Consider the following 25991-nt stretch of genomic DNA (forward strand, 5'->3'; position numbering starts at 1 on the left):
CCCTTCACAAATCAATGAATTTTACTATGAATGTAATTGTTAATTATAATAAACTATAAATATTTTAACATATTCACAAACATATTATTATGTTTGAGCTTATTATGTTGTGAAATATTATTATATTTCACAATATGACTATAAAGTTATATTACCAACTCTAAATAAACCCGTTGTTTTATAATCTGAAGCTAGAGCTACCAATACATCCAACACAAAATAACAAATTATGAAATTTCACCATTTGACCATAATATTATGTTATTAACTCTAAATAAACCCACTTTCAAACAAGATTTGCTGCAAATTAAAAACAAATAGATAAATGGAATAAAAAACCATTTATAACTGTATTATAGGGAGATTAGCAGAGTTTAGATCATTCCTAATGTCAATGAAGAACTTATAGAGTCTTTCTTTATATAGATTGGCATCTGTTTGATTCTGAGTATCAGATTCCCCTTGATACCATAGAAGTGCATTGATTTTGCCACCACTCCTCAAGGAAGCATTAGCTCTTTCCACCAAATCTGTGTAATGAATAGTCCCCTTGGCCCATTCAGTGATCATAGTCCCTCCAATGGCACAGGGCACAAGACCAATCACCCCAAAGTTGGGGTCCTTTGCCAAAACCGCATGAGCAAAAGGCATGCCCGGTCCAACTCCACATACCTTTGTTGTGTCAATGTCTTTGTGAAGAGGCTCATGAGCTACAACCCAAGTCTTGTTGGAACTGAGTTGTAGAATGAAAGTGCTGGGATTGCTTTCTGGGGGGATTTTCATGTCCCATGTATTGTTGTTAACCCCTCCACGCCCAGCCATGTTGCTTTGCCCAGCCAAAAGAAATATCTTTTTGGGGCTGAGTTCTTGAGATTGAACAGTAGAGGAGGCCAGAAGAAAGGCTAGAAAAAAATGTCTCTAAATTTTTTTCTAGAGATTTGAGAGTTAGAAAGGTCTTAAAGGTTATTAGAAAAAAAAAAAATTGATAGTTACAACGAGAGAGAGAGGAAGGATTTGAACCTAGATATTGTTAGAAACACACAAAAAATGCCAACCAATTGAACTATAAGGCTTTTGGCAAAAGTGTCACAAAGCTTGGAATTTTGAAGCAAAGTTGCTTTGCTTCTTACCGGAGAGATTGGTAAAACAGTGGCAAAGGAATTTTGATATTTAGTATTTAGGATAGTCTGGAACTTTCAAATTCACTTACCAGCCCCCATCTGGGAAGTTTGAGAAATTGGCAATCTGATCCTTTGCTCTGAATGCTCGAGTAATTAAACACCATATAAGCTTGTTTCAGTTTTACAAATTTGAATCTGATTCCCAAATTCCAACTAAAGGGCCTATAGTGGTCCTCCATCGGTTTTGCAATATTTAAAAGACATACATATTTGAATCTGAAATATTCCTGGTTCATCAATGTAGTTAAACAATTCATCTATGTAGTTAAACAAGACAAAAACATGGTTGGACAACTAAATTATACATTATTTGGAATTTTCTGTCAAGATCTATTATTAGATATATAAAATTTAAAGAATTCAAAAACATGGTTGGAAAACATGACTACAATCGAATTGGACAAAAAAATGACAAATTTTTTATGTTTATCTTTAAATGGGGAAGCTTTAGGCTTATAAAGTATCGAGTTAGGTTTCTCAAAAAAAAAAAAAAAAAGTTATCGAGTTAGTCCATACATGGGTGAGGCCAATCTAGTGAGTGACCCCAATCCACAATATCTATCCAGATAAAATACCACCATGATAGGTTTTGTTTTGTGGGTGTTCCCTCTCCATAAATTATAATGCAAAAAACTCAAGTGGGTATAAAAATTGGACAAATGAGAGAGAGTTATTATCAGGGATGGACGCTATGAGTTGAAATTCTCTTAAAAAATGTCATATTCAATAGTACTTTTATTATCAAACAAATGTCATTATTTTATCATCATAGTGCAAAATTGATTACTTTTTTTTAGAGATTAGACTAAAACACAGGTCAAATAATTCTAAACAATCTCTCCTACCAATACAAGAGGCATAGCTATACTCAATCACCTTTTAAAAAAAAAAAATTAACAAAGCATTTCATTTTCAACCCAATAAATTAGAGATATAACAGCCATTTTTAAAAAATTAACTGCTATTTTTCTTTAAGTGTCTCAAAAATAAGAAAAGTTCGACAATACCCTTGCAAATTACTTAAGATTTCTTAAAACAAGAAGAGCTCAACCAAATCCATCCGCAAATTCTGAAAAAAAACTACAATCAAAATCATTAAATTTGATTAACGGTTTATAAATCAATTTAAACCAAAACAACTAAAACAAAAAATCAAAATCAAAGATGCCTATACTGCTTCATACATAAAATAGTTGATTCTGACATATTTTAACAAATCTTTTTCTTTTGGACATTTAGTACACAAAATTTTCACCCCATGAGTGATGAAGACCCTGTGTATACAATATTAGATATTGATGTCTCCTATTCATTAAATGAATGTTGAATTCTTCGCATAGATATTGTTCATCAAGATTCTAACACATTATAAGTCTATTCAATGTCACTGTGGAAAATTAGCAATAATTTATCTAAATTGAAAAGTTCTATCCAACATAAGAGAGACTCTAAAGACTTCGGATAAGGAAAATGAAGTTCTCAAAACTCCTTTTTAGGACTTTAAACGTTCAAAGTCTATGGATTATAAATTTATAATATATTTTTTAAAAAGGTATTAAATTAAATTTATCAGTATTTGAATAATCATTAATTCATAAGTCAGAATCATCGTTTTGCATTTTAATCTCGACCACAATGGATTCTATTGATTTTTATGTGAATAAGCTTTTAAGACTTATAAGACTTCTCTATCATTTGATTCATTTTTGTGCAATTCATATTTCATCCGACTCCTAGTTAAAAAGCTTTCATTATTTCCTATAACAATTTTAACTTTGACAAAGGCTGCTAATGCTTTCATTATTAATGTGAATTCCTACTTAATTCCTTCTTTCCAGCTTCTATCAATCAGTACGAGTTCTTGCAGGTTGGGCAAGTCTCTGCATAGCTACGAACATAGAACTCTCATAAGTATGTAGAATTTCCAAGTCAAGATTTGTAGATGCAGCATTGGCCTGGTTTTGGTACTTTGCAATGGGTGTTAAATATGCCAAGCTCTTTCAAGTGTGATCATTAAGGATCGATCCCATGTTTTGCTCAACTCTGGTATCACTGAATTAAATTCTAATCACTCCATTGGCTGCCAAGTATATCACCGCATTACCCCTGTTGAACGTTACCACCAACTCTTTTTCAGGACCTATTTCTCCTTTCACTTGTAATATGATAAATATAGAATACAAATAAGAGGTCATGGATTTGTCAAATTAACATTTTGTCTTAGAGACCCTCCCGACAGCTGGATGTATTGGCAATCTTTGTTTCACAAAAACTTGGGGAGTAATATGCTGTCCGGTGAAATTCCAGATTTAATGGGCTTACTGTTTTGGTTCCAATCATTGTATTTACTCAACAATTTGCTTCTTTGGGGACACACCTCAATCAATTTTCAGGAAATATACCAAACTGCTTGGAAGAATGGCAATGGCTCTTCAATTAAGATCCAATGAATTGAGTGGCAATATCTCACTGCAAATATGCCAACTTTCTTCTCATATTGTATTGGTTCTTGCCCAAAATTGCCTGAGCATGATCGATGCCAGTGTGCTGTGGATTGGTACAACAACGACTCATGCACTTGTGTATACTTTGTGTCCGAAGGAAGGGTATGTGAGAAAGAATAGCTATGAAGAGAACTAACTGAAGACAATTTGTCTTTTATCAAGCGACCGAAGGAAGGGTGCAGGGAATTCCTCTGTTGGCTTCAGTAAGGATTTCAAAAGTAAATCAATATTTTTCGATGTTTTTGACAAATTGAATACAAATAGTATGGATATATTATATGATGTACCCATTATAAACAATTGAGACTTATGTATGTATCTTTGGTAAATCTCATTAATTTCTCTTGCATAGCACATGCAAGTCAGCAAGGCCCTGACCATGAAAGAATTGTGAGTTCAATTCTACTTTTTTGTTTCTTAAAAATTTGAAAATGCAGGTAGTGCTGGTCCATATCATCAGTATTAATTGTGATTTGGATACACACTTACCAACATATTTGGATTAGTATTAAGTTTATGGAAAAAATTTTAATATCTTAAAAGAACTCCCTACAAATTTAGCTGCCTGTCACATCCCAAACAACATGTAATTTCAAAACTCAAAAGTGTATTAAAATTTTTCCACGTTTCTAAGACATTGATCACAATTAATACTAGCAACAAAGAAACTAAATGCAATATATACATAATAATAGGTGAAGCTAAGAGAATCTCAAATTAGAATTCTAATTTTGCGCCATGTATCTTAAATTATTTATTCTTAAAGAGTTTTATTTCTTAATTTTATAATCAAATATAGGACCACGTCATAAATATTCATTCAAGTGAGTTATTAAGTATAAAAATAAGAGAGTTTAGAATAAATGAATCGTAAAAAAAATTTTAAAAAAAAAAAGTGCTTCACAATAATTTTAGAAAAAAATGGACAACTTACATTTTATACCTAATAATATCCTAACAAAAATTTTAAAAGAGTTAAAAAAAAATACAAAAATGACTATCAAAAGTATTTAAATTATATATACAAGAATTATATTATGCATCTTATCGTATATCTTTAAGTATATCCACGCATATGCATAGGATTGCAAGCTAATTGAAACTAAAAAGAGATACTTCTTTGACACAAACAATCTATTCAACCATTCTTAAAACACTGCTCAAATAATTCCAAACAATCTCTCCTACCAAAACAAGAGGAATGGCTATACAGCCAATACTCAATCATCCATTTAAAAAATATATATATTAATTAAGCATTTCATTTTCAACCCAGTAAATTAGAGATTGTTAGTTAAATAATATTAAATAGGTGGCTTATGCAAATCAAATTGAATTATGTTTGGTTAGATTTTATCAGGAGATAATTGCTCTAGGCTTCGGCATGGATTTCAAAAGTAAATCAATATTTTTTCGATGTTTTTGACAGGTTGAATACAAACTCTATGGATATATTATATGATGTATCCATTATCAACAATTGAGACTTATATATGTATCTTTGGTAAATCTCATTAATTTCTCTTGCATAGCACATGCAAGTCAGCAAGACCCAGACCATGAAATAACTGTGACTACAATTCCGCTTTTTTATTTCTTAAAAAATTGAAAATGATGGTAGTCCATACCATCGGTCATGGTTTTTGACAATCATTGCACAATTTAATTGTAATTTGGATACACACTTAACAAATTACTTGGATTAGTATTAAGTTTATGGACAACTTTGAATATCTTAAAAGAACTCCCTATGAATTTAGTTGTCACATACCAAACAACACATGGATTCAAAACTCAAAAGCATATTAAAAAATTTTCCAGGTTTCTATGACATCGATCACAATTAATACTAGCAAAAAATAAACTAAATGCAATTGAGACTAAAAAGAAATCCTTCTTTGACACAAACAATCTGCTCAACCATTCTTAGAACACCACCCAAATGATTCCAAAGAATCTCTCTCTCTCCTACCATTACAAGAGGAATAGCTATACTAAATCATCCTTTTTTAAAGAATTAACTTTAAAAAAAAATTAACTAAGCATTTCATTTTCAACCCATTAGAGAAACAACACCCATTTTTTAAATTAACTGCTATTTTTCTTTAAGTGTCTCAAAAATAAGAAAAGTATGACCAGACCCTCACAAATTACTTAAGATTTCTTAAAACAAGAAGAGCTCAACCAAACCCATCCGCAATTCATAAAAAATTCTGAAAAACTAGGAGAACTAAACTTAAAATCATTAAATTTAATTAACTAGTAAATAAATCAATTTAAACCAAAACAACTAAAACAAAATAAAATATAAAAATCAAAGATGTTTATACTTTATACTGCTCCATACATAAAATAATTGATTCTGACACATTTTAATGGATCTTTTTCTTTTGGACATTTGGTACTTCACAAAATTTTCACCCCATGAGCAATGAAGACCTGGTGTATACAATACTAGATATTAATGTCTCCTACTCAATTAAATGAATGTTGAATTCTTCTCACGTATGTCAAGATTCTAACACATTTTAAGTCTATGTAACTGTGTAAAATTAGAAATAATTTATTAAATTAAAAAGTTCTATCTAGCATAAAGAGACTCTAAAGACTCTAGATAAGGAAAACGAAGTTTCCAAAACTCTATTTTAAGACTTTACAGGCTCAAAGTCTCTGGATTATAAATTTATACCCAGCATAAAAGAGACTTTAAAGACTCTGGATAAGGAAAATGAAGTCTCCAAAATTAGAACTTTACAGGTTCAAAGTCTCTAGATTATATATTTATGTCCAACATAAAAGAGACTTTAAAAACTCTGGATAAGGAAAATAAAGTCTTCAAAACTCTCTTTTAGGACTTTAAAGGTTCAAAGTCTCTAGAGTATAAATTTATAATTTTTTAAAAGATGTTAAAATAAATTTAACATCATTTGAATAATCATGAGTTCATAAATCAAAATCATTGTTTTGTATTTTGATTTGATCACAATGGAATCTATTGATTTTTATGTGAATCAACTTTTTAAGACTTATAAGACTTCTCTATCATTTTTGCGCAATTCATATTTCATCCTTCTCTTAGATAAAAGCTTCAACTGGCCCTTAAACTAATAACTTAATTAAGCTAGTGATACAAATGCAAACACAGGTCATTTTTAACTTTAGGATTCACGCAACTTAAACCAACAAAGATCATAAAATTTTGCAATCACAACCTGTCTCAATAGTACAATTCCTTATGCAATGGCAATGTCGAAAACACACCAATTACACATAGATAAAACTTAAATACAATTCCTTAGATAATGTTATACATTAGGTTTCCCAATTAAATTCAACCATATGGTAGTATTGACCAATAAACCACTTAGTTGAATTTGATTGTTTTTGGAAAAGTTACTACTCTTTTTGTTGTATTGGTCGACACAATGATTTCCATATAACAAAATACTCAAGCTTTCTACCAATGCATATGTTAGATTCTTATATAGATTCTAGCCTAGGTAGCATCCTAAAAAAATCAATAGTAGGCCAGGCCTCTAAAGGTAGAAACAGTATAATAAATATAATCCCATAGTCGGTCACCCACAACTGGAACAACAATATCAATGCGAGACTTTCATTAAAATTTGTTTAAATCTAGATGTTAATCCACACATAAATAACGTAATTTTGGGTAAAAGAGAAAATAAGAAAATTAATATCAGTTTTAAGTAGATTAATAGCGAAGGCCGAAAATATGACAGATCATAATTGAAGAAGCACACCAATAATCTAAATTGTAAGTTTTGAAAGTACAACTATCAATTTAGAAACGATCTCAAATATACTTTCAAAAGTACATTTAGAACTTTCCACCTTAAAAGACAACCTAAAACAGTGGTCTTGTTACTAATAAATTCTTTAATTTCTTACCTTTTAATCTACATAGAACCAATTTCGAACCCAAAGTAATCCAATATCACATTAAAAAGATCAACTAAAAAAAAAAAAGGCAACTTCATATTGCCCCTAATCAAAATACAGGAAATCTACAGATTGAACATGAAAATACAGAAGCCTTCAACATATCTTATATATTGTCTAATTAAAAAGCTTCGCAGCCTCCTTTTTCATCATGCCCTTTATCTGTATAGAAAATGAAATACCCAGTCAAAGGGGCAAGTGGCCAATATATATCTCAAGTTATAACTCATAAATTTCACAATAGAAAATTGAGCAAATGGATTTTTACATGCCATTATAGTTTATCATGTCACTCAAATTCTCAATAGACCCAAAAAAAATTTCCAAATTCAACAGGACACCTCCAAAAGATATCAAGGGCATAATGTAGATAAAAGAATTTATTCCAAAGAAAAATGGAGAAGAAAGCTACCTGTTTTGCTGAAAGTCCAACCTTTGTTAGATCATCAAGCTATAAAACAAACATTCATTTAAGTTAACAACCTTGTATGCTTGGATCCACTATATGAATTAATTCGTTGAAAAGGGGGGGGGGGGGGGGGGGAGAAAAAAAAAATATCTTCATGCCACTAAATACTTACGCTCTTTAAGGGCTCAGGAGATTCTTCACGAAGTTTAACAATATAGGTAGCTCTCTTCTCTCCTATTCCCTATTTCCCAAAAAAAAAAAAAGTCAATCAAGTAATGATACAGTAGGAGGTAACCATATGAATATTCCAAAAGTGGAATGTCTGCTCACCTTTAATCTTTTCAAATCTTCCCTGTTGAAAAAAGAGAATTGAGAAAGCAAATAAAATACAAAGGTTAGCATCTTGAGTGGCAAGAATTCAAAAAAAGAAAAAGAAAAAAGAATTGCATAAATTAATTATTGTAAAATCACAATTCATGCATCTTATATTTAACAGACCTACCTATGAAATTATAAAGGTTCACAACAAAGGCTTAAATCTATTCATCAGCAGCTGTTGTTCCCTATGGTTGCTTGTGATAACTTTCAAATACACAATTAAATACTCCTCTTAAAATGCATGTCATTTTTCAGATTTGTAATATTTATCAAGTTATCGGATGGAGTGCCAGTACATTATTTTACTAAGAAATAATTGTAAAGATTACTCCGCACTAGAGAATATGAAACCAAAGGCCATAGATTAAAAAATGGCTTCATGAAGAAAGTTCAAACATTATGCATAATCCAAAAAAATCACTTCCAATAAAAAAAAATAGATGTAAGCAGAAATACAAACAGTCACTAATAGGAAATAATTTGCATTAAATACAAAAACTTACTTGTCAGCTGTGTTTAGAAACCTAAGATATTCCTGAACAAGGGAATTCTGCAACAACAAAATAATATATGAGAACTGAAATGTGAAAGTCAAGTATATGAAGAGTGTATTAGAAAAAATGATTAGATCTAACCTTCATTCCAGAACTGCGCATACTAAATGTTCCCCAAGGACTGCTGACATCTGCAACATCCCATCTATCATCAAGTGTCCTACTTTGTTCCATTATTGGTGTTTTTGGTTCCACAATTTCAGTAGACACTTGATCATATGATGAAGTTGAAGAACAGAGTAGTTTGAGGCTGTTTGATAATTCTCGTAGTCTTGAACTTATTGGTGGTGAAACACTTTCATTGGCCAAAATATGTTGGTTTTCCTTATCCATGCCATCACCTGTAATGTAATAGAACCCAAATAAAAATAAGGATTCTTAATATGGATTAACATTTCATGGCCAGCAAATCCACATTCAAAAAACACATTCACATACTACCAACATTCAGCAAAAGACGAGGCCTTACTGCTGCCATTAGCATAGGTAGTATCTTGCTCATGATGGTCCTCACCATAAACAGAAACCTCACTAGCCAGAAAATCCTAGAAAAAAAAAAAGAATATTTATAGTCAAAAAGTGTTTCCACGTATTTAAACCGTAAAATAATTGGATCACCTTAATATTTTGTATAATAACCTTATTTGGTATTGGAGTTTTCACTGCACTAGAAATTGGTAATGGGGAAGCTTCCTGTAAAAGAATTAAAATAGTTCTAGATATCAATAAATAAAAAAAGCATGTGGGGAGATTGTCTTGATATTACGAAATAGTTCTAGAAATCAATAAATTTAAAAAGCATGTGGGGAGATTGTCTTGATATTACCCACTTAATTGCACATAACCTTTTGCAATGGAGAAGTAGATTCTATATCCTTCACGACAACTGCTAATGGATTTTCATTTTCCTACACAGGATATCAATTGACTTCAGTCACATCTTTTGAATACTAAATTATACCAAAACAGGATATTAAATTAACAATAAAAGATAAAATTACCACTTCTGAAAGCACTGTTACATTGGTATCATTTGAAATGCACTTCCCCTGAAAATGAAAATGATTCCATAATTTGAATTAGGAATAAAGAAGAGGCAAACACACTAGTTAACAAGTTCAATCTTTCACAAAATAATAAATTCAAAAAAAAAAAAGGTTCCAGAAAACCTTACCTCTTCCTGCTCCAAAGGTTCAACAGTTGAAACAATGTCAGGTAAGGAACTTGCCTGCAACAAAGCCTATTAGGCTTCTTTACAAACATGAAAAACCATCTTTTATCTAGATACTTGAGCCTCATAATTTTCCAAATCTCTTATAGTACAATTAAGAAAGTATTATTTTTGTCCCCTAACAAACACCTATTAGATACACTTCCTAGAAATTGAATTAAGATAAGTTGCAGGTTTCTAATCTTTGTACAAAATGTGATCTGACCAGAATCATGATTACTTGATATTCAGTACAAAGAAAAATAAAGCAAAATATTGGATACCTTCTCAGATGTGGTCTGATGAATTGCTTCATCAAATAGTTTCCTTCAAATGAAAAAATAAACAAATGTTTCAATTGGGTATTTGTATACACTTATATATGTGCTTCAACAAATAGATTGAACTTTCTGTACATACCTTCCTTTCAGTGCAGAAGCCAAACAATTGGCTTTCTTTTCAGAAAGATGCACTTTTGAAGCTGTATGTTTCTTCACAGTAGTGGAAACACTTCCAGGTAGAATATTCTTCTTATGTGAAGAAGGCACCATTGGTCTTGTTGAACTTTTGGCTTTCTTTGTGGAGTCCACTGCACCCCGATTGATACCTAGACAAGACCGAGATGCTAAACTCACCATGTACACAGAATCTTGGCAAAAGGATGGGTTCTACACACACAAAAAATGAAGTACTTAAAAAAAAAGTTCAGAAAGCAATAAAACTAAACTGCTTCATTAGGTGAAAATAAAAGCATTACCAAGCAAGTGATCATTAAAATTCTGTTCAGCCCACCCAAAGAATCTTTTAACATGTGAGTAAGCTTGCTTTCCCGGTAAGGTACATGGCTTTCGTTGGCATTCAGTGAATAAACGACATTATGTATGGCATATATGGACCGATTAATTTTGGTACTTTCAACAAGATTAAGCCCATCAGTACTCTTTCTTCTGGCATCCTCATACCCTGACAAAGGCAGTAAAGCATCAACCAGGGTTTGAAAATAATAAAAATTATAATGTCAACAAAGTGCTAAATTTGGGATGTCATTAGAAAACCTGCCAAGTCAACAAAATTCATCTTGCCTACAAGACAAAAGTCATCATTTTTACTGGGAGACATAACATGTATTATTAAACCCCTATGATTCCTGCGAGGAAGTTCGCTCGCTATTTTTTGAACTGATTTACGCGAACCACACATGCTGGCATGTAGTTTGTGAAATTCTGTAACAGATTTGACGAAAACCTGGAAAAATAAAAAAGAGGCATTGCAAATAGGGTTACATGAAACACATCATTAAATTTTCATCTAATTAAATTAATTGGAAAACAGCTTATGACTTGCCTGAGAAAGTCCTTTATGTTGAATTTTGCCTTTATCTTCCAATATAGAAACTGTTGGCTGTTTTGGATCCAAAAGATCATACACATGCTCCTGATAAACCTCATAGAAAGATATAGTAACCAAATTCCCATTTTGCTCAGCCATAGAAAGAATTTCAGCCATGGCTAGTGTAGCCAAACCTGGTTTCTCATCAGAGCCCTTCAAAATTGAATAGTTCATAATAAGAAAAACATAAATCCTAGAAATATATATATATATATTAATAAATGCCAGGGAAAACTTGGAGACATAAAAAAGAAACACAATGGTTAAAATCCGACCTGAATTACAAAAGTCTTTCCGCTCCCTCTTGCTCCACATGCAATAACAGTGGAGTTACATCCTTCAAAAACCCCAAAAATCAAGGGCTTTACCTCCCTTGAGAATATCAAATCATTGTCTTCATTTTGCTCGTAACAGTAATTAACTTCACAGGACTCTTTACGACTGCAAGAGAAGACAAGAAACTATACTTAATTACCATAATCCTGTGGTTTTGTCACAACAAAAACCAAGAAAGAGAAAGAAGAAATAAGAAATTGAATTTTTACGTTTGAAAGTACTGTTATTCAACTAAATCAACAAGTTATTACTTGTTTTATCAGGTACTCGAAGAAGAAACATTAGAGGAATGAAAATTCTTTATGTTTCCAAGACAATCACAAAAATTCATGAACACAATCCTAATCCTCCATTTGTTGCAAGAAACAAGGATATCATATCAGAAAACATAGAATGGCGCCTATATAACAGTGCTAATAAACTAATCCTAGTGATTAAATTATAATCCAGAACTCAAAACTAATATCATATCTTTCTCAATTATAGTTCTGATAAACCAAATTGAGCCCATTTAATCTAAGATACATTTTACGCCACTTGGATAGCTTTAAATATTTAATTTTTAATAAAAATCAGTCGCTCAAAACCCTAACAAGAATTGAAGAAACAGAGTCATTCAAATAAATTTTCATTTTCCCAGCAATCAAACAGATACTAAGTTAACTTATTCCTTACTCGATTTTCTGCTTTTTCTCAGCATCCAAACAAAGCTTATCAGTCCAAAAGAAAATCAAACGGAGCCTATACAATCTAAGATCAATTTTATGGCACTTTGTATAGCTTTAAATATTTAATTATAATAAAAAATCAGTCACTCAAAAGTCAAAACCCTAACAAGAAATTGAAGAAACACAGAGTATCCATTTGCCATAAGAATTTATAACTAAAATTCAAATAAATTTACATTTTCCCAAGAAATATACAGATTTTCTAATTTTCTCAGCATCCAAACAAAAGCTTAGTAGTGCAAAAGAAAATCAGAATAGAGGGAGTGTGATTTACCTTCCGGAGTCTCCGAATGAAATTGTAACGCTATCTGAGATCTCTCCGTTTGGTTTGTTCACGGAGATCCACGGCACCGTTGATGACTCGGAGTCCGCGAAGCCTCGGATCTTCGCTACGACTCGAACCTTTCGGGTCGGGTTAACGGCCTTGGTGCGGTCGGGTCGGCCCGATGGAGTAGAAGCCATGGAACTCAAAGAAGAGTCCGAGTCTGAGTCTGAGTTTCAGAGTAGAGAGCCAAAGCAAAAATGAAATTCGAAATTTCAGAGAGAGAGAGAGAGAGTGTGTGTGTGTTGAGATTGAGAAAGAGAGGGAATTTGATTTTTTTTAGATTTGTTTAAATGATTTTCTTTTTTTATGTGTGTATATAAGAACTAGAAGTAGCCGTTGGGGGAATTTTGGGGTTTCAAAATTTGGCTTATCTGGCGCTCCATACCTATCGCCGCTCCTTCTAGTTCTGGGCCTATCAAGATGGAGAAAGGCTCGTTAATGAGCCAGCGGGGCTCTTCCTCAGCACGCTAACAGGCTTTTATATGTTGCCTTTTGACCATTCATGAATTAAAAGAATTTACTTTTTTTTTTTTCTTTTTCTTTTTCTTTTTCTTTTGGGATAATTACACTTTGTCCACCTGTGGTTTGCCTTTATTTTGATTTTTCTACCCGTAATTTAATTTTTGGCACTTTACTCACCTGTGATTATCACCATTAGTCTCCCGTAACCCACCTCTCCTCCCGCCGTTACTCTAACACAAAAAATGTAAAAAACCAAAACCCAAACAGATCAAAACACACTCACTCCCAAAACTCACTCACTCCCATCCAACCCAACTTGCTCACCAAACGAAGATCTCAGGAACCCATAAAGAAATGGATTTGGCTGTTTCAAATTTTTATTCCATTGATAAAAACATTTTATGTTGTACACTTGTTCTTTATCAAAAAGATTAGGAATTTTCAACAAGTACAACATTAACCTTTTAAAAAAAATGTAAGCAAGCATTACTGCATTGCTCAGACTCATTCAAATTGATACCCAAAACGATCCAAACTTTCTTTTAATATATAAATAGCCACACCAATCAACAATAACCACAAACTACAAACTGCTAATAAGAAAGGTAAACACTGAACTGCAAGATGGTATCCACGCCATTCGTGGTGTGCTAATCCTCCTGATGAAGCGACCCCAACATGGCGTACCCTTTTGCAATCTCATACTTCCTGGTCCCACCAACCACCGCTATCTGAGACTCATGCAACGCCGTCCGATGCACCCCAAAGAAACTAATCGTATCCTCCACCACCGTCTGGTCTTGGTGTTGTTGAGATTTATTTCAGATTTGGGAGTTTTGATTGGATTTTGATCTGATTTGGTTTAGTAAATGTTGATTGTGGTCGATTCCATTGTTGGGTTGGCTAAGTTGCGGTCAGATGGTGGTGGGTATGGGTGAGATCTTTTCAAGGTTTTGGTTTGAGGTGGAAGAGAGTGAAGAGTGGGTTTGAAAATTGTGTTGGTTTTATTTGAGTTTTTTGATTGCAATGGACTCCAAAACAAGATTAGGTTTTTACTTTTTATTTATTTTTACGGCAAGACTGGGGTTTGTTAATTTTTCTGGGATTTTTTGAACTTTTTTGGGTTTTTAGTTTTTGAACTTTTCTGGGTTTCTAGTTTTTGTTGGCAAGAACTTTTCTAAGTTTTTTTTTTTTTTTTTTTCATATTTTCACTAGAGCAATTGTATATGAATAGTTCATTGCTTTGTAAAAATTAGATCTAAATTTAGATTTATATTAAGTTGTTATTTTTCTTTTCTCATACGGCTTTATCATGCTTTCAGATTTATAATTTGTTGTTTGCTTGTGGTTGAGATGATAGGTTCAAATACAAGTTGAAGTTCTAAGAAATTGCATAATTTTTTTTACCAATAGCACATTTTGATCTTGTTTTCTCTTGAATTTTTATGTTTTTTATGTTTTGGGAGGAAAGAGACATAAAAATAGTGTAAAAATACATATTTACCTTTCTTTTTTAACAGAGGTGGGTTACGAAAGACTAACGGTGGTAATCACAGGTGAGTAAAGTGTCAAAAATTAAACCACGGGTAGGCAAATCGAAACAGAGGCAAACCACAGGTGGGCAAAGTGTAATTATCCCTTTTCTTTTTCTTTTTTTACTTTGTTTTGATAAAAACAGTGTATAAAGATAGTTTTTTTTTTTATTTTTTAGTATTTGGTAGTGTCAGACAAAAAAAATGAGTTACATAAAAATTAGCTTTAGTCAATATAAAAAATATAGTTTATTTTTAGAAATTATTTTTCACTAATTTTTTTTTTAAAAACAAATCTATCTCACATAACAAGTTAAATAAGGGAAGTTAGGAGATGATTTTTCAGGTTGCTACCAAACATAGAAAAATGAGATAGTTTTAGAGAAATTTTTTTTTTTTTTCAAATAACTCGTTTTCTAGAAAATATCATCGTTGAAACAAATTGAGTGTAACTATTATTAAGCATTGTTGTAATTGGGAGCTTTATTTCAATGAAATTTCTATCTTCAAATTCCACACAAAAAAAAAATTGTATTTTTTTTATTAGGCCGGCTTTCCACGATTTTCTTCATTCGACATACACATTTTGTACATTTAATGTACATATTTTTTTAAAGAATGTATACTATTTAGTACAAAAAATATAAACATTTTTCAATTTTTTTACACAATTTTGTACATCTAACATGCACATTATTTCAAATAGTGTACAAAATAGTGTATATTTGACGTACACATTTTTCAAAAATTGTACACAATTCAATACATTCAAAGTACACACTTTATTTATGCAAAAAAAAGTATACACTTTATAAATAATGTATACAATTTTATATATTCAACATACATGGTATTTTTTAAGAAAAGTACATAATTTTTCAAAAAATATACTCAATTAATTGTGTATATTCAACTTACACATTTTTTTAAAAATATATTCAATTTACACTTTTTTTTAAAGAATATACAAAATTTTATCACATTTTTTAACTCTATTTATTTTTGCACCACTGTTGCCCTACATTGGAAGCTTATAAAAAGTGGAATGGATATTTATAAGAGAATGGTACACGATGAAACATAGTGTGTATTTCCTCAAAATTTTATTTATTTATTATTTTCTCCTATAAAAAATGGTTTTTATTTTATTTTATTATTTATTTGAAGTTAGAATTTCCTCAAGTGTATTTGAGAATTTTTAAAAAAATATTGGAGAAAGTTTGAGAGTTAGTATTTGATGATGTGCGAAAATTAGTAAATTGAAATACTTTGGGCTATGGTAACGGTCGTAAGTCCTAAAAAAAAAAAAAAAAGTGTTAAGGGTAACCGGTGTAACCCGGCCAAGAACCCTCTGATGATTAAGTCAGTTTTCTCTCTAAAATACAAAGATAAGAAATAATGAATGGTAAAAACTTACCTCAAGTGAATGGGATTTGCTTCTTTTATAAAGAGTTTGAAGTGAGTCTACTTGTTCGGATCCACCACCATCGTGGGTGATGTGAGTACTGAGTAGTTAATGGAGAAAATGGATAAATGGAGTTTGTGGAGCGAATTACGAGAAACTTTTTCCATGTTTTGGGAGTAGTACATTATGGTCAGATCATAAGGAACTTTATGAGGAGTCTTTTATAGAATTCACCAAGTGTTATTTAATTGTCCTTGCTTTTGTGCTATGGACGACTAACCTGGTCCTATTATATAGGAACATGTATTGTTCCTATGTACAATGTCGTTCTCCTCTTCTTAAGGTTTTTTGGATGTGATCAAGTTATGGACGTGGCAACTGTGGATGATCACCATGGACAAATATCCTTAATTTAGTACCCATCAATATTATTCTTATTCATGAAATAAAACGTTCTTTTTAAAGTTTATAAAAGAAATAATAGAAAAAAAATAATTATATATTCACACACAAATAAATTCAAAAAAATTATCTAAATCCTAATTAAGAAATTAATATTCCTTCCAAAAGTGGATGGTATATTTAGTTGGTTATAGAATGAAATAGATATTCCCTTATAAAATTCCATTCATTTCCCCTAAACTCCTAATTATCCTTTAAATATATAATTAATTTCATTCATTTTTTGCCTTTAAATTCGTAATAGGATTGTTTGACCTAACAAATGTAGCATGCATCGTCAAGAAAACGCTTAAAAAGCGATGTTGTGTACCTCTTAGTTATTATAATGTTCAACAATAAGATATTTTACTAGTTTTTTTTTTTTTTTGATAAAAAAATTTACTAGTTGAGTTAATTATATAATCCACAAATGTTGATGTCAGGAATTGAATATTGAGTTTAGTTTTAACAACAATAAAGTAAATGACATTATTGTTTGAATTTAAATATTTTTTAAAGTATGCAATTGAAATTGAAGTTTCAAAAATTGTTAGGGTTGCATGAATGTAAATGATTTTACAATATAAATTGATTTTATTTTTTTGGTGCAGAGTTTAATTTGAAGTTTAAAAGGGGTAGATTTGAAATGTAATTATAAAAAAATAAAATAAAAAAAGATTTAAAATGTAATTTTTTTTTTGTAATTAAAAAATAAAAATATAAAAAATAAGAAGAAGAAGAAGAAACCGTGAAAATTACTTCCAGTTATTTGTCAAACTTTCCACAACAAACGCAAGGGCAGGGGCAAGCAATGGATCAGAAGGCAGAGAGCAACACGGTGAAGAAGATAATGTCACCCTGCGATGTTGAGGCATTAAAGAAATGCTTGGAAGAGAACAAGGGGGACTATGTGAAATGCCAATCTCAAATAGAGGCTTTCAAGTCATCTTGTTCAATCAAGAAGCCAAACCCATCTCAGGAATCCGCACCACCGCTCAACTCTGGTGTGTTCTCTGACCTCTGGCAATCAAAGCTCTTCACTTTCAATCATAATTCTCATCTGGGTATTTGTTTTTTTTTATAGGATTTTTAGTTTTGTACGTAATTCTTGCTGAGTATTTGGATTCGAAGTTTTGGGCAATCGTTTTTTTTTTTTGGTTTGAGAATTTTTTTAGTTCTGAAATGGGTGTTACAAAAAGTTGTGAAGGCCAAATTTTGCTGTTGGAATTGAAATTGAGTTAAAAGTTGTAAAATTGGTTGCTTTTGAATGTTGTTTATGTAGGAAAGAAAATGTTAACAGTTTAGCCTAGCTCTGGTACCACTTGCTGGCTCAGTATATCTGGGTTTGTTACAAAGGAAATCATTTGTATACCGTGAAATTCAAATTGTGATGGTTATGTGGTGGAGCTATGAATTTGAGTTTATGCATGATTTTTGGATTGAACATGCAATTATACCATGTGGATATGCATGCATATATTGTATATTGTGTTCTCGATTTTCTGAGCTCTGGAATTTAGTAGCTTCAAAACTAGGAGCCTTTTGTATCGTACAATTCTTTAGCTTTCAGGTGTACATGATTGTATATGCACATTCATTTCAAAACCATTGAGAGAACTGGTCAGTGGTGACAAAGAGGACATTCATGAAATTAGTGCAAAAAAATTAGTGATAGGAGGGATTCCAAATTCATGCATTTAACAAAGTTTTTCAGGATGTAAAAGAACAGGCTTAGAGAAGCGGGGCTAATTCTTTCTGGGGTTTACAGTTGTTTCAGCTTTAGTTCACTCAAGCTGTGCTTGTTATAGATAGTGGCGTAGTGCTTATACATGGTCACTTTAGCTTTACAACTGAGTCTGTTGGGCTTTGTGGAGCCTAGTTTGTGTTTGATCCGGTTGATGACCCGACCCAACCCGAATAATGTTGCGTGATTTTTTAATGGGAGATTTTCTGAGACTTAGTCCATGGTCGGCCCAAGCCCCGGGAAAAAAATTTTGGCCCCTTTTTGTAGCCCATTCGCAGGATGTAGAAAATCGTGGTTTTGTGATTAGGGTTTTTTTGTGAAGTCGGTTTTGGAGAGAGATAAAGTGTCTGTAGCCGCAACTTGTATTTTTTCTTGATAATAGCGAAATTTCTGCAACTCCGTGGATGTAGGAAAATTGCCGAACCACGTAAATATTGTCTTGTGCGTGATTATTTTCTTTGGCGTGTGTTTTCTCTATTTTTTTGTTCTCACAGGTTTGGAAATTCGTGCAAATTCCCTTCAGAGTCATACTCATAGCATGCAAGAGAAAAGCCCATACCCTTGTACCTCATTAATTTTATTTAATATTTAAGGTGAAGGGGTGCATTTTGACTACAATCAGATTTGTTAAAGTTAAATGTGCTTCCTTGTCTTATTCAGACTTAAAAACACTTAATAAGAATAAAGTTGTAATGACTTGGACAAGGTCAGTCCAATTGTTAGTCGTGGTATTGTTTTCCTATGCCGAATCAGTAGGACTTTATCGATTGCCACATATACCAATACCATTAAATATTTTTATAGAATCGAAAGAGCCAAGTAATTGATCCTTGCATGCTGTTACGTGTACTCGGATGAATAAAGATGCACTTATCATATTGTTATTTGATATATATCCAGGAGCTAACCAACCTCAGCCTGAATTTGGTGGGCAATGGCTTAATATATGGAATCCTATAACTAGCACCTCCCACATGCCAACATATAAATAGATACAGAATAGCTTTCTTCTTCTAAAGCATGCTTTAATTTCTACTTCATTTTACTTGCACCTGGTATTATCTTCATTTAATCACATTGTGCAAGTGTAGTTAATATTACTTTGGTCATATCTATTAAAAAATCTAAAGATATATGTAAGTGATCTCAATGAATCTCACAGAATCTAGAGAATATCTCTTGTGAAAGTTATACCAAATCAGCCATGTAATAAGCCAACAAGTGAATGCCATGTAATTCGATTTTATACTCGTTTGTCAGAGTTGGTCCCACCAACCTTCCACATGGTATTCCTCATTGGCTTGTTACAGGTATGGTCCTTACTAGAGAAATTTAATCCTGATTTGGAGATATCTGTATTCCTGGTTGTCACCCAGATTTCATGACATCTTCGAAATGAGGACTCGAGAAATTATTGCAGTATTCCTCTTTCAGAATTTTCCCTGCTCTTTGTATAAATGGACAATTACAAATTGTAGTTCTATGGATTCGGCTATAATTCTATCTAATATATTAGTTGCTTCAAGTTTTCTTTCTGTTTTTGCTTAAATTTTCCAAATTTTTTTCCATAACATTCATCGTCAAGGCACCATCCAAAAAAATCTCTCTTAACTTCCAAGTGTCAAACATCTTATGCAAGATCATACTGCAATTGAATGAAAACTTCGGTTACCATCTTGGTCAGTTTAGTTTATTTAATAATGACTTCTCTAGTTTTATAGAAAGAATATAGACTGAACCTCTGATTGCTTGATTTATTAAATTGCAGCAGGTTTAAGGACATAGCCTACTGTTTTCCAGAAGTTGGAGTTGGAGAGAACTGCTGGAAAAAAAGGAGAATGCCAAGAATGATAAAAAATGGTCTCCATCCAGTGCCAAGACAATGCCAATTTCAATTGGAAGCCTTGAGGTCCTTTGATTCTCTTAGGAAAAACATAACCTGCTTTCGCTTGGTAGCATATTTAGACAGTGACACTTTTGTTTTAAAAGCTATGTTGTTGCAACATTGGTTTTGGTTGATGTTATTCAATGAATGTGCATTGTGAGGAAACTCAGAGATGTTTCAAATAATTGGCTTGAAATTGAACCACCATTGTAGTTCCTGAAAAACCATGTGTTTGGTTTTCAAATATTCTAAAGAGTTTTTCTTCGGGTCAAATAGAATTGTTTTGTTGATGTTAAGCATTGTGTGTATTCTATATTTTCATTTGGCCAAAAAATACACTTTATGAGTGATTTTAGTTCTTGAAGTTTTAATTTGTCTTGCGGTCAAAATAAAAGTGTTCGCTTTTAAAGTGGTCACTTTTAGTTCAACTTAAAGTGATTGATTTTTGTTTCTACCAATCTTAAAGTAATCGCTTTTAGTCCCTATGGTGTGATGACATGTCAGTTTTTAGTTTGGTCACGTCATCTAAGGAGCTAAAAGTGATTGCTTTAAACTATAGGAACTAAAAGTGATTACATTAAACTATAGGAACTAAATCGCTCATGTGCTAAACTTTGGGAACCAATTGTCTTTAAACCTCTTCAGTTTTGCTTTCCTTTCACGTTTACCTTCTTTCTTTTGTGTATGAGTTCTTAAAAATTGTGCGTGTGTTCTACATCTCCATTTATACTTCAATAGTGTCTGAAACGGACCACTAGGAGGTGTTATGCACCTGCTTGAATCATCATCCAAATCTTTGTACTACAAGTACTAACTGTAAAGGTCAAGAGGTCAAAGTCTTTGATATGATTTCACACAAATGGTGAGATTTTTCATCTACTAAAATTTCTTTTCCCTGATTAAAACAAAATAATAATAAAATCTACTTCGTTAATGTCAAATCCAGAAAAGGAACAATCAGCCTTGAAACAGTAACAGAAATGTAGAACATTAAAGAAACGTGAGAGATATTCAAATTGAAAAGGAACAATCAGCCTTGAAACAGTAACAGAAATGTAGAACATTAAAGAAACATGAGAGATATTCAAATTGGGATATCTTTATTCACAATATGCATAGTGTTACAAATCGAGTTCACTACTATCAGTGAAATTTTAGAGCTACAGCTCAGGAATCGACTATAGATCAATCGCAAAGAATGCAAATTAGCTCTAAAATTGGAGACAAAATGATAGGTTACTTATCAGCATGCATTACAACTCTTCCTACATGTCCCATAATAATCAGGAGAACCGATCATGTATACAGGATTTCTTTGGCATTCCCCAATGGCAGCCCACTTGGGACAACTTTCATCTTCATCTGTGCAATCAGTGCCATCTGTTTTCAATGATAATTTTTCCCCACTGATGGATCCTATGTGGAAGAATTTGGTGGCATGCCACATTTCCCCCTCAACGATAGGGCATCTAGCATGGGAGCTACTCTTATCAGGAGATGCATTTGGGTGGATAGTGAAAAACAGAATAGCATTCCCTTTAATAGGTCTCAGAATGTTACAACTCTTTGTACAACCGGACCAAATCTTGCTCTTCACCTGAGACAATTTTAACAGTGGTTAATGAGCATATGTGAATTCATGATCTAAAAATGATGATAATTAAAATAAGTTTTAATGTTGTTTATCTCTCACCTCTGAATCAGGAAAGTGAATCTCACCACCCTGAGTGACATTTGAGAGATACAAAACAACTATTGCCATTAAAGGCTTGGTTAATTCCAGTGTGGATTTATTACCGAGATAATCGTAGTTCTTGTCAACCTCCTCAAGCCCATAATGCATAACCTGTAATGGCCTGCTGTTCTCTGAAGGGCAAAGTTAACAATAGAAAGCATCACTAACAGGACAGCCATTTTAGAAAGAAGAGGACAAGGACCAATGAACCAGGTTGAGGTACCTTTGGGAAGGAAAGTCCAAGCTGAAATTCTTTCCTCAATCCTTGAAACTACATCATCCTAGAAATAAAACATATATAATTATTTTATACGAAGTCTTTGGTCACCAGACTGTTCAATTAGCAGCAACCTCAGTATCTATTGTAACTAAAAAGTCAACACAATTTTAGACCAGTTAAGAAATTGGAAGTTTGTACACTGTTAATAATATGACTATAGTCCCTGGTTTAATAAGGTTTATATAAATCCTAACGCCAAGGTATGCAGAAGACAATCATTTAACATTGGTAACACATGGAAACTCACTTCTATGTCTAAAGGAATTTCTGAACTTTTAAGTAGCCTGTCTGTGCCGACATGCCCTGAATTGTCATCATTGCCCAAACCATTTTCCTTCATTCCATGTGCCTGAATGCAAAACACATATTTTCAAACCCATCCAAGCATAATGAATCAAGATTTTGTAAGTGGCAACACAAGGAAATACCAAAGTAATAAGGTGGTCACATTCCTCATCCAACAGAAAGCCCTTGTATAAGAAAACCCTATTGCAAGAAAGGAAACATCAGATTTTCAAAGTAAATGAGGTTTAAATTGATTGTTCCTCTGAAAAGACATAATTGAAGCCTATATCATTATATGCAAGGTTCTAATAAAATGCTATGTTTGATTGTCCCTATCTTGTAAAAAAGAAGTATATGGATATAGCTTATTTGAAATGTAAACAATCCAAAAAATAAGGAGTTCAAAGTACCTGACCTTGGTTGCCAAGAGAGTTGGACAACCCATGACGGGTCAATTCTGTTGGAATGAATATAGTGCCCCAATTGTATGACAGTTTCCTGGCTGGCCTCCTTATCCCTTAATTCTTTTCGGCTGCTTAATCAGAATCGCAGAAAAACAAGTTATGGTTATAACAGCAAAAAAAACTATTACATGAATGACAATATTATTAAGCTTGTTCAAAGGCATAACTCATAATCATGGCCATTGGCCAAACACTCGTCTGATATGGAAAATTTTCCATATAAAAAAAAGGCATCCCAAAATAAATTCAAATAGAAAAGCTGATGGCATTTCCCTTCAACACAGATACACATGCACTCACTCAAGTTTTTCACTCGAAGATGGAAATATATACTTAATTGTTCCATCAAGATGCTGCCTTTTGTGGCTTTTACCTAAAAATCATGTGCATTTACAACAAATAGAAACATTTATGGAAAGAAAAATGGCATTTGAACCAAAACCCACATCAAGAACACCATGAAGATCAATCTATATCCAAAATTCCACATTTATAACAAAAAAAGAAGGAAAAAATGACACCCAGAAGTGAGAAACACATATATAGCTAGAACAAAGGCACTGATGAGTTGATAACATTGCAAATTCCATATATATGAACATGCATATATACAACACAAAAACATACTTCCTTTGGCCAATTCACAATAATATACATATGTATTCCCAGTTTTCACCTAGAATTGCTACAATTCTAGACAATTGAATATAAATCAATGATACCCAGAATGAAATCACACTTGCACTCATTGATACACAGCTAAAATGTGAGAGTTAAATCATGTGTGGACAGCTGCAATCCGAAAAATTGAAATGGGTTTTTTCACCTTTCTGCTAAAAGGCTCTGGAAGGAGGATGTAAACGCCAGAAGAAGAAGAATAATAATTGAGAGAAGGGACGACATTTGACGAGTTAGAAAGTTGGTAAGAAAAACCCCAACCAATGAACAGAGAGAGATCAAAGACAGCGGAATTTCAAGAAACCGGCTCTTGAAGTTGTTATGTAAATCTCACCTTTGCTTCTGAATTGAGTAATACTACTAGTCCTAGCTAAATATGTATGTTTCTTTCCTCTTCTTTTTTCTTTTTTATTTTTTATCAAGACTTGCTACTTGTTTTTATCCTCCAAAAAAAGACTTGCTACTTGTAATATGATTTGGACATTTCTTTTGAGAAAAGTGATTTGGACATCCTAGTACTGCAATATTATAGTTTTATTAGAAGAGAATGCTATTTTTTAAGCTCCAAAAAGGGAAGAGAGAGAGACTATATATTAAGGTCACAACTTGTGTCTAGTGTAGTAATGTACCGGACACGGTGGAATTCAGACACATATCTAGTTTTGGACATGTGTTCGAATCTCAACAAATGCATTAGACACAAGCTTAACCCATTTAATTAAGAGAAAATCCAATTAGATTTTCAATTTTGTGCCACATATCTCATTTAATTTTAAATTTTGTGTCAAGTGAATTATTGAGGGTAAAAATCAATAAGTCTAAATCCAATTAAATTCTAAATTGGATTTCAATTAAAGTTCAATTTTCTACCATGCGTCCATCTAAATTTTAATTTTTGTAAAAAATGAATTATTAGGTGTAAAAACCGAAGAGTCCAAAACTAATTAAATTTTAAATCATATATGTATATATAATGAGAAACCATTACATACTTTAGAACTGAATGATTTAAAAAAAGTATAAACTAATACCATGAATAATTTGAATCTCTTTAAAAATAAAATGTATAATTGTGATTGTTTTTAATTATATTCGTATATATGCACGAGATTACATAATATGCTAGTATTACTAGCATATTAATATGAGCAAGACTTTAGATTACTCATATGCTTGTGAGTGTCATGTACTAAAAAAAATGGCATCATTTCTTGAATTTCCCTTTCCTATGATTATTTTTTGATTGTTTGAGAACTCTACAAAAAGAATAGAGAGAATAAGGTTATATTATGGTTAAAATATACTTTAGATAGATAAGTTTGGAAATCGATTACTCCACCTTCAAAATTTGCAATCATGTTTCTTTCCCTTTATGTCCATCGCATTTTTATAGTACCGCCCAAAACTGACTTCATTTTTATATTTTTTGTTCAAGAGGACTTCGAGGATTACTTAACGACAAGTTTCTAATAAATGATAGGATGAATACATTGACATTGTTGTAATTCCCAAAAAGTTTAAATTACACTCAAATGACCAATTTAGAAATGATCCAAACTTAAAGGACATAATATTTAGCCTTATTATATATAATGGTGATGATAAAAAAAAAAAAATTACATTTGAAGTTTTGAACCAATATCAAGAAATTTTATCAACTAATATAGTCATAATAATATATTCATAATAATACCCAAGAATTTCATTTCATTTTCCTAAATATGTTCTAATGTAGGTTCTTTTTTCCCCTCCCCCCAAATGGCAACTAAAGAAAGAAAAAGAAACTAAAGAAAACGCGATAGGTTGCCTGATTTGTGTGTGTTATGGATAGCATTATGAGTTTTAAAAATACAAAAGAAAAATAAATAAATAAACCGCAACAGGCTGCTTGATTTGTTTGTGCTTTTTTATCTAAACATTGTTGCCCCCACACCAAAAGAAAGAAAAGAATTGTGGTCCTCATGTCAAGGAAGATAAGGAAAAAAAAATTCCAGTTAATACTTCATTCTTATCCAGCTTAGACAGTTTTCGGCTCCAACAAAATGTAAAATCAATAACATTTGGGCTCAAATTCTGAATCCTAGTACTTCGATAAGCCACAAT

General features: G+C 32.1%; 3 protein-coding genes and 1 long non-coding RNA gene across 9 annotated transcripts; 1 reads left to right on the forward strand and 3 right to left on the reverse strand.

Moving 5' to 3' along the window:
* Positions 1–342: 342 nt before the first annotated feature.
* On the reverse strand, positions 343–1360 carry LOC142620198 (putative carbohydrate esterase At4g34215). Its single transcript, XM_075793600.1, has 2 exons — positions 1211–1360; positions 343–918 (listed from the first exon to the last, which is right to left on the reverse strand). The coding sequence occupies exons 1-2, from the start codon at positions 1358–1360 to the stop codon at positions 343–345; spliced, it is 726 nt and encodes a 241-aa protein (XP_075649715.1).
* Positions 1361–7619: 6259 nt separating this feature from the next.
* Positions 7620–13342, reverse strand: LOC142618953 (kinesin-like protein KIN-10C). 2 transcript variants are annotated; one of them, XM_075792018.1, is made up of 18 exons: positions 12927–13336; positions 11864–12029; positions 11544–11741; positions 11255–11444; positions 10957–11162; positions 10620–10867; positions 10484–10526; positions 10164–10217; positions 9991–10038; positions 9835–9897; positions 9629–9682; positions 9459–9534; positions 9071–9330; positions 8939–8985; positions 8388–8409; positions 8230–8298; positions 8061–8099; positions 7620–7810 (listed from the first exon to the last, which is right to left on the reverse strand). In XM_075792018.1, the coding sequence occupies exons 1-18, from the start codon at positions 13112–13114 to the stop codon at positions 7766–7768; spliced, it is 2016 nt and encodes a 671-aa protein (XP_075648133.1). In that variant the 5' UTR covers positions 13115–13336; the 3' UTR covers positions 7620–7765. The 2 variants fall into 2 exon arrangements, with proteins under 2 accessions (XP_075648133.1, XP_075648134.1); XM_075792019.1 differs by lacking the exon at positions 10164–10217 and having other exon boundaries at positions 12927–13342.
* Positions 13343–17574: 4232 nt separating this feature from the next.
* LOC142620900 (uncharacterized) lies at positions 17575–20796 on the forward strand. 3 transcript variants are annotated; one of them, XR_012841657.1, is made up of 3 exons: positions 17575–17821; positions 20333–20674; positions 20744–20796. It is a non-coding gene; the product is annotated as an uncharacterized LOC142620900 (long non-coding RNA). The 3 variants fall into 3 exon arrangements; XR_012841658.1 differs by having other exon boundaries at positions 17606–17821; positions 20330–20674; XR_012841656.1 differs by having other exon boundaries at positions 20333–20796.
* Positions 20797–21527: 731 nt separating this feature from the next.
* LOC142618983 (putative prolyl 4-hydroxylase 12) lies at positions 21528–24306 on the reverse strand. Of its 3 annotated transcripts, none has more exons than XM_075792058.1 (7): positions 24223–24306; positions 23157–23278; positions 22890–22947; positions 22709–22810; positions 22405–22462; positions 22140–22312; positions 21528–22043 (listed from the first exon to the last, which is right to left on the reverse strand). In XM_075792058.1, the coding sequence occupies exons 2-7, from the start codon at positions 23189–23191 to the stop codon at positions 21690–21692; spliced, it is 780 nt and encodes a 259-aa protein (XP_075648173.1). In that variant the 5' UTR covers positions 23192–23278; positions 24223–24306; the 3' UTR covers positions 21528–21689. The 3 variants fall into 3 exon arrangements, with proteins under 3 accessions (XP_075648173.1, XP_075648172.1, XP_075648171.1); XM_075792057.1 differs by having other exon boundaries at positions 24037–24296; XM_075792056.1 differs by having other exon boundaries at positions 23162–23278; positions 24037–24295.
* Positions 24307–25991: the final 1685 nt, after the last annotated feature.

The sequence above is a fragment of the Castanea sativa genome, chromosome 12, assembly GCF_040712315.1.
Source record: "Castanea sativa cultivar Marrone di Chiusa Pesio chromosome 12, ASM4071231v1".
NCBI classification, from domain to species: domain Eukaryota; kingdom Viridiplantae; phylum Streptophyta; class Magnoliopsida; order Fagales; family Fagaceae; genus Castanea; species Castanea sativa.

Coding starts and splice junctions, on each gene's coding strand:
- LOC142620198 (XM_075793600.1), bottom strand. CDS start 1,360: ATGGAGGACCACTATAGGCCCTTTAGTTGGAATTTGGGAATCAGATTC. Junction 919..1,210: donor AACTTCCCAGATGGGGGCTG/GTAAGTGAATTT, acceptor AAAAAAATTTAG/AGACATTTTTTTCTAGCCTT.
- LOC142618953 (XM_075792018.1), bottom strand. CDS start 13,114: ATGGCTTCTACTCCATCGGGCCGACCCGACCGCACCAAGGCCGTTAAC. Junction 11,445..11,543: donor AACATAAAGGACTTTCTCAG/GCAAGTCATAAG, acceptor TTATTTTTCCAG/GTTTTCGTCAAATCTGTTAC. Junction 9,535..9,628: donor AAACTCCAATACCAAATAAG/GTTATTATACAA, acceptor TTTTTTTTCTAG/GATTTTCTGGCTAGTGAGGT.
- LOC142618983 (XM_075792056.1), bottom strand. CDS start 24,113: ATGTCGTCCCTTCTCTCAATTATTATTCTTCTTCTTCTGGCGTTTACA. Junction 22,811..22,889: donor GTGACCACCTTATTACTTTG/GTATTTCCTTGT, acceptor TTTTGCATTCAG/GCACATGGAATGAAGGAAAA. Junction 22,044..22,139: donor TTCACTTTCCTGATTCAGAG/GTGAGAGATAAA, acceptor AAATTGTCTCAG/GTGAAGAGCAAGATTTGGTC.